Here is a 14,040-nt window from a genome sequence, read left to right on the forward strand (position 1 = left end):
CGGAGCCCCCGCCGTCCCAGGAACGCGCTCCGCTCCCGCGCGGCCCCCGCCCGCCCTCCGCGGGCCTGGTCTGACCACGCGCCCTCTGGTCCTCTCACGTCCCGGCGGCCACCTCCCTTCTCGTTCTCCCCAGCCCGCCCCGCCGCCCCAGGGCCCTCGGCACGGGGAGCCCAGCGCGGCTGAAGCGCAAACTCCACGAAGGGAGACACGCGCCCGCCGAGCGCCCCCTCCAGAGCCTGGCGCTCAGACCCTCCGGCGGCTCCGGCGGGGCTCCCGGCTGGGGGCCGCCCGGGGCGGGGCCGGGGCTCTGGGGCCACGCTGGGTCTGGATTCTGGTTTCTCCCCGTGTTAGCCATGTAACCCTAGGGGGTGACGGGAGACCTCTGTCTTGCTGTTTCATGTGTAAAACGGGGTGACTGAAGGTAAGTATACCTCGTACGGCTGGGCTTCGCCAGCGGCTCATCGGTAAAGAATCCCCTGGCAATACAGGAGACGCAGGAGACGTGGGTTCAGTTCCTGAGTCGGGAAGATCCCCTAGAGGAGGAAATGGCAACCCGCTCCAGTACTCTTGCCTGGAGAATCCCATGGACAGAGGGGACTGGTGGGTTACAGTCCATGCGATTCCAAGAGTTGGAGACGACTGAGCAACTCAACACACACACACATTTTATATGGCTACTGCATGGAGCAAACAAGTGAAGAAGAAGGAAGTCCTGAGATAAGATCAGACACATGCGCGGTGCTTGGCAAACGTCAGCCACCTGCAGGCTGCAGACGGGGAATCCACCCCCCCCCCCCCCCCCCCCCCCCAGGGCAGGGCCAGCAGGGCTGACCCACGGAGACTGGCATGAGGGCAGCCTGATCCCTGGGCACTGCGGCTCCCTCCGGCAGGCACGCCCTGGGCAGGGACCCTAACACCACCTGTCTGCAAGCTGTCTCCATCTTGGCCTGGTGCCCAGGCCACAGGCTCACCCTGCAACCCCGCCGAAGCACCTCTGGGCGGCCGGGAGGAAGCAGGCAGGGGGCAGGGCAGAAGGCACAGACCAGCCGGGGCCCAGGAGATTGTGAGAGGGCCACAGCCTCACCTTCCCAGCAGAGATCCAAAACCTGACCTTGCACATCTAAGAATAGCCGCTGGTTTCGACGGTGAGAGCTGCCAAAACGAAAGCTGTAATTATTAGTAAGTAACAAGCAGAAATTACCCACCTACCGCAAAGTCATTTCAGCTGCCGTCCCCAGAGAGGGTACTGAAGGGTGGGCACCAAGAAGCTGCTTGGTCTGAGAAAGACCCTGGTTGAGCCCTGGGCTGTGAAAGTATGGATTTCCAATGGCCAGTGGCCACGTGCGTGTGCTTCTAGAGAAACAGATCTGTGACTCCCAGAGAGATACGTCTTGAGGTGCAACTAGCCTCACATGCTTTAGTTCAGCTCTCCTGACTCCTGTCTCAGTGAGACCACAGAGGGGCTGGCTTCTCTCTGGCCTGGGTTTCCCTTCTGTACCACAGAGGAAAGTAGCCTTCTGATCTCTATAAGATGGTGTATATATTACAAATAGCACTGGAAGATACTTGGAACTTTTAGGAAAAGAGGCGTAAAAATGGGCAGTTGCTTTTGAAACATCGTGTGATGCCCAGATGCTATAAAGAAAAGATTGATAAATGGAAAAAAAAATTGGCAAAAAAATCACAACAACAAAACCGTAAAACACAAACTAAATGAGAGAAAAGACAGCGCGTATGACACAAGGCAAATTTCTCTGGCGTGTAGCCAACGCCACAAACCAAAAAGAAACACTCAGTACCTAAGAAGGTAATGGCAGGACCCACGAGCAGACAATGGAGCCCCGCTGTCCCCTGTCAGACTGGCAACGGTCTGGAAGTCTGACAACTCGTCGTGCCCTGAAGATGTGAGGAAGCGCCTTGTGCATCTTGCTGTGTGGTCACTGAGTTGTATCCAACCCCAGGGACTGCAGCCCGCCAGGCTCCTCTGTCCATGGAATTTTCTAGGCAAGAACACTGGAGTGGGCTGCCATTTCCTTCTCCAGAGGATCTCTCTGACCCACGGACTGAACCCGGGTCTTCTGCATTGCAGGTGGATTCTTTACCACTGAGCCATCAGGGAAGTCCTAATACCTTATTGACTGGAATGCAAACTGGCACAGTTGCGGAAGGCAATGTGACAAACTTTACCAAGATTAAAGAGTAACTTTTGATCAATTCCACTTTTAGGAATTACCCTTACCCAGAAGGACTGATGCCGAAGCTGAAACTTCAATACTTTAGCCACCTGATGTGAAGAACTGACTTATTGGAAAAGACCCTGATGCTGGGAAAGACTGAGGGCAGGAGGAGAAGGGGACGACAGAGGGTGAGAGGGTTGGAGGGCATCACCGACTCCATGGACATGGGTTTGGGTGAACTCTGGGAGTTGGTGATGGACAGGAGGCCTGGCGTGCTGCGGTTCACAGGGTCACAGAGTCGGACACGACTGAGCGACTGAACTGAAGTCACACAGAACAGTGTTCAGAAGGCTATTACTGATGCCTGTCTGTAACAGCAAAATACTAGAAATAATCTAAACGTGAGTCAGCGGATCACTGGTTAAAAGATGGTCAGTTCACACAGTGGATTCGGTCTCTGACGTGACAGGTAGCGGCCTCCACGAGCGTCACCGCTCTGGCAGGTGTGCAGCCACTCACATGGCGGCCGTGGGGGGGGTGACCGGTGCTCAGTGTGGGGAACGCCTCCACTCCGTGTCTTTTGTGCCCTTTAAACGGTGTACCATGAGCTTGGATTATTTTTTCAAACATAATTTAAATGAAATTGTCACAAAGGTTCGAACCAAGCGGCTGAACACGGACAACCCGCGGGGGTCGGCCGCCGGGGGTCCCGGGAGGAGCCGGGGGCTCTGGGTCAGAAGTGCTGGGGCAGGGGGTCACCCTGGGCACGGCCTCCCCACCCGGGGGCCCTCAGGGGCTGAGTGCCCCTGCTCTCCTGGGCTGGGCTCCCTGCAGGGCTGGCGGCTGGCCCCTCAGAGCAGCAGAGGCTCAGGGCTCCTGGTCACAACCTCTCTGCCTTTCAGACACACAGCCCGCGGCCCGGGACCTGCTTGTACGACAGGCTGGACGTCTGGGTCACCTCAGAGTGGCCTCACCTGCCACTCTCAAACCGGGCGCCTCCTCCATCGGGCGCCGCCTCACCAGCTCCCGCTACACTCAGACCACAGAAAAATGACCAGGAGAGAAGAGACCCACAGGCCACAGAAACACCAGCCTGGGGTTCCGGGCCTTGATCTAGCTTGCTCTGAAACCTGCGCCGTTTGCAGAAGCTGGTGGTATTGCTGGAGCTGAGGATGGACACAGATGCTCCCTAGTTTCCGTACGTTCTCAAAAATGTGGGTCACTTGCATTTTGCTGCCCAGAGCAGTCAAGCCCAAACCACACATGGTAGAATCCTACATTTCAGTGGAAGCTTGTTTTATGAATTCTTTCTGAATTTACCTCTTCAAAGACTAGGTTGAATATATGACACAATTCTAATCTTGACTCAAACAAAGCCAGTGCTTTCAAAGAGTCAATATGGCACCAATCCTATAAGATTCTAATTTATGCCACTATTCATACTATATATGCGTGATTTATATTCTGCTCAGAGCTTATACGGCAGGTACGACATTTGCTTTCCAGAATTCAATTCCACCAACTCCTATAATGTTAAAAGCCACACCTATTAATAGCAATGAGAGCTTTATTCTCTCTTATAGGCTATGGCAATGAGAAATGGATGTCATGTGATTAATAAAACTTCTAGGACAACTCCAAATGGAATCTTAGCTGCCAAGTTCGTCAATGCTCTCAGAAGCAGATATGCAGTTTCTTCCCAAGAGTCATGGCAGGTCATGCCAAGAGGGGCACAGTGTGGTCTTACCACACAACGGGCAGGCGAAGGCGTCCTGGACTCACGGACCCTCATCCAGGTCATCAGCATTTCTGAGACACAGGCAAGAACGGCAGGGCCTGAGGGGTCCGGGGAGCTGGCTCCAGCCTGGAAGGGTCCCCATCAGCCCTCTGGCTTTTCAGACTTTGGCCTTTCAAAAACTCAACTTCAGGGACTTCCCTGGCAGGCCAGTGGTTAAGACTCCAAGCTCCCAGTGCAGGGGGCTCAGGTTGGATCCCTGGTCAGGGAACTGGACCCCACGTGCCACAGCTGAGAGTCTGCACAAAGCCACTGAAGGTCCTGCCTACCTCCACTGACACTGCGCAGCCAAGTAAATGCCCATTAAAGACAACAGCAGTAACTCGACTTCGTGCCCGTTTTAAAGGACAACGCTGCCCCTCCACTAGCCCTGCAGGTTCAGGCAGCCTCACCTGACCTGGACACTAACAGGAACCCCTTCTCTTTCTGTTTTTCGCCATCAGTGCTCATGAGGGTGATGGAAGAGGATGGCCATTACATCCTAGACAGGGGACCGGGCTCTTCTGCAAGCAAGCCGCAAGGGAGGCATCAGCCCGCCTAAGTCCCCTAGGCCGAACGCTGGCAAGCGTCTGCGCAGGGAGAACAATGAGCAAGGCCGTGAGTCAGCCCTCGTCTGTGCTTCTGCTCAGAAGAATATAATTTGTTAATTTACGGGCATTGTTACGGCTCACAGAAGGCGCTGCCTGAGCTTGGCTCTGGGACATGCCCAAGCCAGGTATATAAACCCAACTGTGTCTTCTTACACAAAGGTCGCAAACAAGATTGCGCATCGTGCAATTAGCCCTGGCACAAGCAGACTAAACAGATGGGCGCTGGTGGGTAAGAAGCACTTTCCCCAGCCAGATGTGGGCTTTCACCAGGCACCCCGGGAGCTGAGCCTGGGAAGCCCTGTGAGATCAAGGGCTAAAACACGAGAAAGTGATCATTCACACGGAACTACACACATGCCAGCAACTCAGCCGCCATCGCCGGCTCCCTATGGGGGACTCTCACGCGAACATGCCCGTGTGCTGGATTTACTGGGGGGGACTTCCTAGCTATGCAGAAGCAGCCGTGTGAAACTGGGGGGGTCACACCTGCTTTCTGGGCTAGTGTCCCGCCCCGCAGCCATGGACACCTGCCTTACTCTCTGAGGGTCCCCAGGAGTGCCGTCAGAGAGGGGAGCCTGGACACAGGGTGCCGCCCCTTCCCCGCCTAGACGGAGACGACTTGTCACCCGAACCCCGACCCCTCTCCCAGGGTCTCTGGGATATCACTGCTAGAGTGCACGGGGCGCTGAGCTCATCACCCCAGGAGAGGGTGCAGTGAACCCCGCGGTGCGGAGGAGGAAACCGAGGCTCATCACCCCAGGAGAGGGTGCAGTGAACCCCACGGTTCGGAGGAGGAAACTGAGGCTCATCACCCCAGGAGAGGGTGCGGTGAACCCCGTGGTGCGGAGGAGGAAACCGAGGCTCATCACCCCAGGAGAGGGTGCGGTGAACCCCATGGTTCGGAGGAGGAAACTGAGGCTCAGAGCTGAAGCAGGACCACTGGACCTCTGGGTACCCTGCAGAGGCTGTCTGGGGGGCAGTGGCCCTGCTCTCACGTGAACACTGCCGCCCCGGGCACACACCCCCCCTTGGGTGCAGCAGCAGGCCGGGTGGGGCAGGGGGCAGAGCGGTACCTGCATGCAGCCAGATCTGCGCCAGCGTCATCCAGGGGTGCAGGGGGCCCTGCTTGGGGGCGCTGCTCTGCAGGGACGAGGCCACTTCCGACAGCGCCTGCTCCACTCTGGAGGCCGCGACTGATGTGGCGTGGATGGAGCCTGCAGGGTTGGGGTGGGGGTTCGAGAAGACCACATCAGAGGTGAAAGGACAGACTGAAGCAGCCAACCCCAAACACCCCACAGCCCCCACACAGACACGAGACCAAGACGCACGCACGGCCCTCCCCAGGGGTGTCTGGGTTTCGAAGGTCACACCTCATGCGACCGCTGGGGCCTGGCATCCTAGTTCCTGTCCTTGGCTTCAGCTGCCCTCTGAGTCACCACAGAGCTTAGACTGCAGAGCGACTCTCCAGGAGCCTCGAGTGGGCTGAGAAGGGGGACGCCCGGCAGAGACACGCTACTGAACCTGGCATGCTTGAAGGGCGACCAAGGCAGGTGCCAGAGCACCCTCCCGGGGGCCTGGACCTGGAGACTCCCTGGGGGGCAGGGGAGGGACCACCCTGGGCTGCTGCGAAGGATTCCGCGTGGAGGGTTTTGGTCTCAAGACACACCCAGCAACTGCCCACTTCGTTCCCTGGCCTTTGAAGGATCTGGGGCCATAGTCTGGGATGTGACTTAAAAACTACAGAAGCACGCACTTTTGCCCGCTATGTAAGCAGACGTCTACACTGAGGCTAACGCCAGCCCGCTGGAGGTCAGGTCAGAGCAGAGGTGGCGCCCGCCTTTCTCTTCTGTGAAAGCTGCTCTTCTGAGGCTGGGGCAGGCCGCTGTCGGGACAGGTTCACTGGCCAGGGGGATCTGGCCAAAGGGCTGCTACTCAGACATCAAATGAGTCAAACCACACGTTCCTCCCATGCTGACCTGGGGAGCTCCTGCCAGACGGGGGCCACCTTCTGAAACGGGGGTCTCTCCCCACCTCTTTCCCACATCCCCTCTTGGAGGAATGGTTTCAGAACTGAGAACAGGAGTCTCAGTTATTTCAGATTGAAAACTGGTGATATTTATATTCGCTGGCAACATTCTTAATTTATAATTCATCCTCAAGTGAAATACAGAGATAAACATTCCAGCCCTGTCGGTGGTAACTATCAACTTATTATGAGGTTGAAAATGGTGATTATAGAGAGATACACGCTGACTACTCAAATAAACCGAGTTGGGTCTACTCTGGGTAAGAGGAGACTGTGAGCATAAAAATAATTTCTGCTGGGGCTTTCAAATGTACCATAATTTACTCATTTTTAAGAGTATTTGCAGTGATAAACTGGCCATCCATATTGTGTTTTGACAGTCCCAACATGAAGGAAATGTGGATTTTTCTCAATATACTCAAATCCTTCCGTGGGAGGGGGTTGGTGGAAGGGAAACGGGGGAGGGGGCTGGGGACCAGCCTGAGAATCCAGCTTCTGCGGACAATCCCCAGACAGCACCCACGGGGACACGTAAGAGGGCGGTTCTGGAGACGGACCAGGGAGGCCTCCAGAGTCAGCGCTGCTGTGCGAGGAGGCCCACGAGCCCAAGTTCAAAGGTGACACAAGAGAGCTGATGGAGCTCAGCTAAGAACTGACCGTGCAGAGACAAAGTGTGTCAGACTACTTAAAAAAAAACCTAAGCAGCAAGATGATGAAACTGCTGTTGGTTTTGGGGGTCTTGTTCTGTTTTCAACCTCTTTATGGAAAATCAGCATTTTAAAAATTGATAACAAGGATGGACATAGCTTCTCTGAGATTTTTAATAGCAATGATTAGTTATATAAATGAAACTGCTGTTGCTACATCCTGACCCAATTACCAAGCTGGCTTACCTTCTTACTGACTACCTCCAACAGGGGTTCTCAACCTTGGCTTCACATTAGAATCACTTAAGGATTAAAAAAAATGACCATGATGTCATAGCTACAGCATCACTGATGCTAGGGGTGGGGCCAGCCATCTATTCGTTAATAACGCAGGTAACACCAACGTACAGCTAAGACTGAGGCCTCGACCTGGATTGACAGGAAGAGGGTGTTATTAGATGACAGTGGGTCAAGAAAAGCCTGAGGGCTTCGTCTACACAGCTCAGCCAGCTTGAGCGGTCCTGCCTCCCTGCAGCCCAGCGATCTGGGGAAAGGGGACCAGGAAGCTCTTGTTCTTTAGGACAGAGGTTCTCAGAGCCCTTTTATCTCAGAATCCCTTTGGACTCTGCGAAGTCATTTTCTTTAATTAATTAATTTGGCTGCACCAGGTCTCAGCCAAGGCATATGGGATCTAGTTCCCTGACTGGGGATCAAAACTGGGCCCTCTGTATCAGGAGTGTGGTGTCTTAGCCACTGGATCACTAGGGAAGTCCCTCTGCAAAGTTATTGCAAGGCCCCTCAAGAGATCTTGTTTACATGGGTTAGGGACTGAAATCAAAAATGAAATCAAAACTGAGAAATGCTTAAAATGTTTCATTTTTTAAAAAGAAAAATAATAAACCACTGCTCTAGAAAAATTCTACACATTTTCTACTAGATTCTCAGACTCCTTGGCTACAAGGATTTGTGACTTTTAGACAAAGGGCTAATTTTGCTTTTCAGATGATCTGTTTGATTCACAAACCAACTTCTCAGAAACAACGTCAAAGTTCCTTCTCTTTGTGATATCTATACACAACTGGGGCTGCCCTGGTGGTTCAGGCGGTGAAGCGTCTGCCTGAATGAGCCGGGTTTCATCCCTGGGTCAGGAAGAAGATCCCCTGGAGAAGGAAATGACAACTCCCTCCAGTACTCTTGCCTGGAGAATCCCATGGACGGAGGAGCCTGGCGGGCTACAGTCCATGGGGTTGCAAAGAGTCGAACACGACTGAGTGACTTCACTCACTCACATACACAACTAAATTCATTTATTCTTCACATACTCATGTTTCACTGTGAAGAAGGTCTGGCAAATGATGATGCCGGCAGTGGTGATTATCAGTTTTAGTGAACTAGTTTTGATTATCATTTTTGATTATCAGTTTTAGAGGCCTGTTCCAGGCACTCTGGTTTGCATTTTATGTATATTGCTTCATTTAATCTTTAAACAATTCTCTGAGGCAGGTAACACTGTTACCTGCATTGTTTAGACGACAAAATTGAGATTTAGTGAGTAAGTTACCCAAATGCATATAGCCAGCAGGTGACTCGACACTAGTCTAACTGCACATCGAGCGTCTAAATCCAGCTCTGATACCACGTCCTCTAGGAAGGCTGCCGGGAGCCTTTGGATCCTCCTCCCTGCCATTCTCAGGCAAAACGTTAGACCTCGGGACCTCAGCGCCCCATGTCCTCCTGTGGTCCATTCTCAGGCAAAACGTTAGACCTCGGGACCTCAGCGCCCCATGTCCTCCTGTGGTCATGGTGATCCCTGTACAGACCACACTGTTGTACGTTAACGTTAGCCTAACTGTCTCTCTTATGAGACTGGGTGGTTCTGGAAGACAGGAGTCATGTCCTCCATTTAGGTATTTTGAAAGTGAAGTGAAAGTCACTCAGTCGTGTCCGGTTCTTTGCAACCCCATGGACTGTTCAGTCCATGGGATTCTCCAGGCCAGAATACTGGAGTGGGTAGCCTTTCCCTTCTGCAGGGGATCTTCCCAACCCAGGGGTGGAACCCAGGTCTCCCACGTTACAGGCGGATTCTTCACCAGCTGAGCCTCCAGGGAAGCCCGCTAGGTACTTTAGGGGCTAAGAATGCCAGGCCCTGAAATGTGCTTGGTAAATGCTCATGGAACGAACGAATGAATGAGTGAATGAGCACTGCCAACAGACTTGTCACTGTATGACATCTGCAAGAGAGTGGCCCCCTTCGAGGGAACCACGGCTCGGTGCCCTACCCTCCTTCCCTAACCGCCCAGGGGCCAGAACCTTCCCCGGCTCAAAGGGCTCCTCCCACCACTGGCACTAAGGCTGACCGCGGTGCACATGAATTAACACTGCTCTTACCTGGGGCTCCCCAGCGCCAGTGTAACTAACCCCCTTACAAAGGGAGGGTGACTGAGGTTCATCAGAAACAGCTGTTTCCTTCCTACATGATCCCTTTTCACACACGTCTCACGGGGCAGACACCCTTCAGGTTCTGAGGGAGGGGTGGGTTTTTGAGCATTCAATATTTATTAACAAGAGCAGGTGATTTACAATAATGATAAAAATACTTAATAGCTAATGTCTATAGGGCTTCCCTTGTGGCTCAGCTGGTAAAGAATCCGCCTGCAATGCAGGAGACCTGGATCCAGTCCCCGGGTTGGGAATATCCCCTGGAGAAGGGAATGGTGACCCAATCCAGTATTCTGGCCTGTAGAATTCTATGGACTCTATAGTCCATGGGGTCGCAAAGAGTTGGATACGACTGAGCGACTTGAACTTTCACTTTCACTCTTCCTAGCAATAGTGCAAATATATCAAACTCTCTCACTGGGTTAGAATTTGGAGGAAGAAAGGGCTAAGCATCACTATGAATTAGAATAGATAAATCTGATTACAAAAAATAATCAAAACAACCTGCGTCTTACTGTTGCATAGACTGAAATGGTAAGTGCCAAGATAGATTTTGATTTACGTAGGTAAACTAGAAACGCTAGTCCTGACCAACCTATTTTTAAAGCAACCCTTTTCTTTCTCATGAAGGCAAATGTATTCTTACAGCGTGCATGGGGGTTAAGAGGATTATCCCTCCAAGGGAAATGGACAAACTGAGGCTTGAGAAAGGAATCAGAGCGGGAACAGAAGGCATATTTCTAATTTGAAATCCAAGACTCTGGAGGAATAAGCTTCCAGATAATCAGGTTTGACAGGTGAGCCAGGGGACGTGTCTGGCCGCTGAGCATCTCCTATTTATCACATTAATTCGAGAAGTGCTTATCCCTGTTGGAACCCTCAGGGCCGAGCAGCCACCAAGTCCCTCAGTCACAGGGTGCAGGGGCTCTGAAAAGCCACCGTGAAACCAACTGAACCGACAGCTGACGTGGGCAGGTGACAGCGGGCCCTGAAACCTGGCCTAGGTTCTGTGTCCATGGGGCAACGATGTCCTGGAGCTGAATTTCGTCCCACCTAGATGCCCAAGAGAAAATGCTGCTTTGGACATCTGATACGTCGGCAAAGCGCTGCTTGAAGAACTATTCTGATCCCCACCTCCAGGGTCTTTATCTGAGTCCCCGCTTAGGACCACCATCTGGGTGGGGTGTGGAAGGGTACTGCTGATAGAGAGCCTGGGCCGAGGGGCCAGGAGCCAGGGCCCCTGACCTCAGGAAGCAGAATGCAGGCTCTGCATCCCCTGGAGGATTCCTACCCCCATTCCTATCATCTCCTGAAGCCCATAGAGAAACTCTGCTAGAAGCAGGACACGGGGTCCAGCCAGCTCACACTGCCTGCTGCTGTCTTTCCAAATCCTCTCCTTGGCTCACTACACCTGTGGTCAGTTTCACACAGGCCTCACACACGGACCCTAGTTCAATACTTGAAGTTCATCAGGCAAAGGAATCTCAGAGCCCGTAACGCTGTTAAGCAAAAGGCAGTAAACTTCACAGCCAGGCTGTGTTCAGTCACCTGTATTTTCACAAGCAGGGTCACTGACTGCTGGCGTGTTTTTATACTCCAGTGGCCCTCTCGACTCTTCTGGTGGTGGTACCTAAGCCGCTGTGGTTTGAACGATGTCCACCTTCCCTCTCCCCTCCCATCCTCACAGCGTGTAGAGGAGGAACAGGTCAAAGGTGCAACCCTGCCGACTTGGTGAGCATTACAGCCCAGGAACAACTGACAACTGTGCTACTGAAGTGCGAAAAAGAACAACAAAAACCCCTCTGCCGAAGAGCTAAGGACCCATGTCTAAGTGTTCGCGCGGGGTTCAGGCTGCCCTCTGCTTCCAGCCCTGGAGCGCTAGCTCGGTCTGCGCGTGAACGCGGGGAGCGCGGGGCGCGCGGCTGCACCGGCTCCGGCCTCGCACCTCGTCACCCGCGTCCCATCTGCCCCGCGCAGCCTCGCAGGCACCCGCCCTCCGGCGCTGCTCTGAGAGGAGCCCGTGTGTGCAGGAATTACCCACTGCCCAGAGCTCTCTGCACGTGTTTTCCCTCGGTCCTGAATTGACTCAGTGCTACCTGCTGGCAGAGTTCACTCAGCTTCCGGTTCTTCGAAGCTGTGCCCCTCCCCCAACAATGAAATTAAAAAAAAAAAAAAAAGCAGCTTCACTTCTCAAAGGCCCCACGCACTGAACGGTGATCTGAACGACTAAGCATTCCGCCAGACAGCTGGGCTTGAAACCTTCCATCTTTAACAGGAGAAGGATGCCTGTTTCTCAAGAGGAGGCTTGAGCGCTGATGAGAGGTGGTCCAGCGACCTCCTCGCACCGGGTCCCTGCGCTCTGAGAGCCTCAGCGGCCCGGGCCTGAGCAGCCGGTGAGGAAGGGGAGGACAGGGCCCCACCTGTCCCTACAGCGCTCAGTCAGGCGCATGTTCTCTGAATCCTTAAAAAACACGGACCATTTTCCCTCCACGCCCACCCCTCAACCCCGGGTTAGGACAATCCCCATCTCCACTGGGGGTGGTCCTGCCTCTGATTTGGGGGGTGGGCTCCTCACACGGGGCTGTCAAGGGTCTCCCTTCCGCATTCTGGCCCCTGGAGGGCTGCCCGCTCCCCTCGAGTCGGGGAGCTGGGGTGCGCCCCAGCAGAGCGGCCTTGGGGGCCACTGCGGTTCCATCCGCCTCCCGCCCACTGTGAGGCCTGCTTGTGGGCTCTGAGGATCGGTAACTTCGGGGGCTATTCTCGTAGCTACTTTCCTTGTTCCCTGTGCGAAAAGGAGACTAAGATAGCCAAGTACATCTGGACAAAACAACCCCCCAGTCCCAAGACGAGGTCACGACTCCCAATGACTTTCACAGAGTATCAAGCACAGCTCAGACCTGATGGGACGTGCTTTCCTCCGGAAAGGGGTGGTCCTTTCCAGGGAAAGCGTCGGGAAGGACCCCGGAGGCAGGGGCATGCGCGGCGGCCAGCGTGCTCCGGGGCTGTTGGCGGGGCGCTCAGCAGGCATGCGGGGGGCCGGCCGTCGGAGGGAGCCCGGAAGCCGGCTGCGGGGCGGGAGGCAGTACCTTCTGGAGGACTACACGGGGAGGCTCCCCACCTGCCCCAACCCCACCGCTGCACAGTCCTGAGCCCGCCACTCTGCACCGAAGCGCCCACCCCTGGGGAAAGCGGCTTGTGCGGATGCGGCCCGGGGAGGAGGCTCCCGGCTTGGGGACACACACGCCCGGCGTTAGCCCGAGGGCTGCATTACTGACCTGTCCACCTCCCGAACTGCCATTCAACCTCGTTTAGGGAGAGACATCCTAGAACTATCTAAGTGAACGTGCGGCAGTGTCCAGTGTTTGTCGCTCAGTCGTGTCCGACCCTTTGTGACCCTGTGGACTGTAGCCTCTGTCGTGGGATTCTCCAAACAAGAACACTGGAGTGGGTTGACGTGCCCTCCTCCAGGGGATGTTTCTAACCCAGGGATGGAACCTGAGACCCCCACGTTGCAAGTAGATTCTTTACCATCTGAACTCCCAGGGAAGCCCGAACTACTTTTTTAAGAGAATTAATTTTAATGAAAAAAGAGCAAGAACATTTACACTTCAGTTGCCACCCCTCAAAAGCAGTGGGGCCATCATTAGAGTGACCTTTTCATATATAGATTAAAAAGGGACTTTTTTCTGTTAGGCAGAGGCAGAAGGTACAGTCAGTCACCACCTCACCGACTTGGTCACTTCCTGATCCTGACGGATGTTTTTAAGTCAGAAAACGCAAGGTCAATAATAAAACGCTCACCACCTCGGCCTTGTATCTCACCTTGCTTCATTTGAGCGGGGTGTGTTTTCCTTAGTATCATTCTCTTCTCTGGGCTCCTAAAGAGAGCAGCACTTTCACCAGAATCGGTGAAATAAAATGAAGCTGGGAACACGAGCCGGCACATTCTCAGAGAGGAGGGTAGGACATCCACCCAGGTCTCCCTCCAGAATGATGACCACTGGGGTAGGTGCACGGGGGCGCCTGGGCTCCTCAGCTCAGGAGTGAGGGCGCCGTGGGGGGCGGCCTGGCGGCTACGTTCCAGGCCAGCTCTCCCCGCCTGGCCGGTCACTGCCCTCAGGGAGCCACATGGGCTGGTAGAGGCTTAAAATCAGGATCAGCTCCTGGTAAACCACAAAAGCGTGTGTGAACAGCGTGCTCAAGTCGCTTCAGCTGTGTCTGACTGTGCAACCCCATGGACTGTAGCCTGCCAGGCTCCTCTGTCCAGGCAGGAATACTGGAGTGGTCTGCCATTTCCTTCTCCAGGGGATCTTCCCGACCCAGCGACCGAATTGGTGTCTCTCGTGTCTCCTGCATTGGCAGGCGG

At 54.2% G+C, this 14,040-nt stretch overlaps 1 protein-coding gene across 1 annotated transcript in view; it reads right to left on the reverse strand.

Moving 5' to 3' along the window:
* TTC7B (tetratricopeptide repeat domain 7B) overlaps positions 1 to 14,040 on the reverse strand; it is a 248,432-nt gene that overhangs the window by 28,784 nt on the left and 205,608 nt on the right. Inside the window, 1 exon segment of the mRNA XM_010845240.1 lies at positions 5,636 to 5,776. Coding sequence (XP_010843542.1) covers positions 5,636 to 5,776 — 141 coding nt within the window.

This window comes from Bison bison, unplaced genomic scaffold (genome assembly GCF_000754665.1).
Source record: "Bison bison bison isolate TAMUID 2011002044 unplaced genomic scaffold, Bison_UMD1.0 scf7180017864213, whole genome shotgun sequence".
Classification (NCBI taxonomy): Eukaryota; Metazoa; Chordata; class Mammalia; order Artiodactyla; family Bovidae; genus Bison; species Bison bison.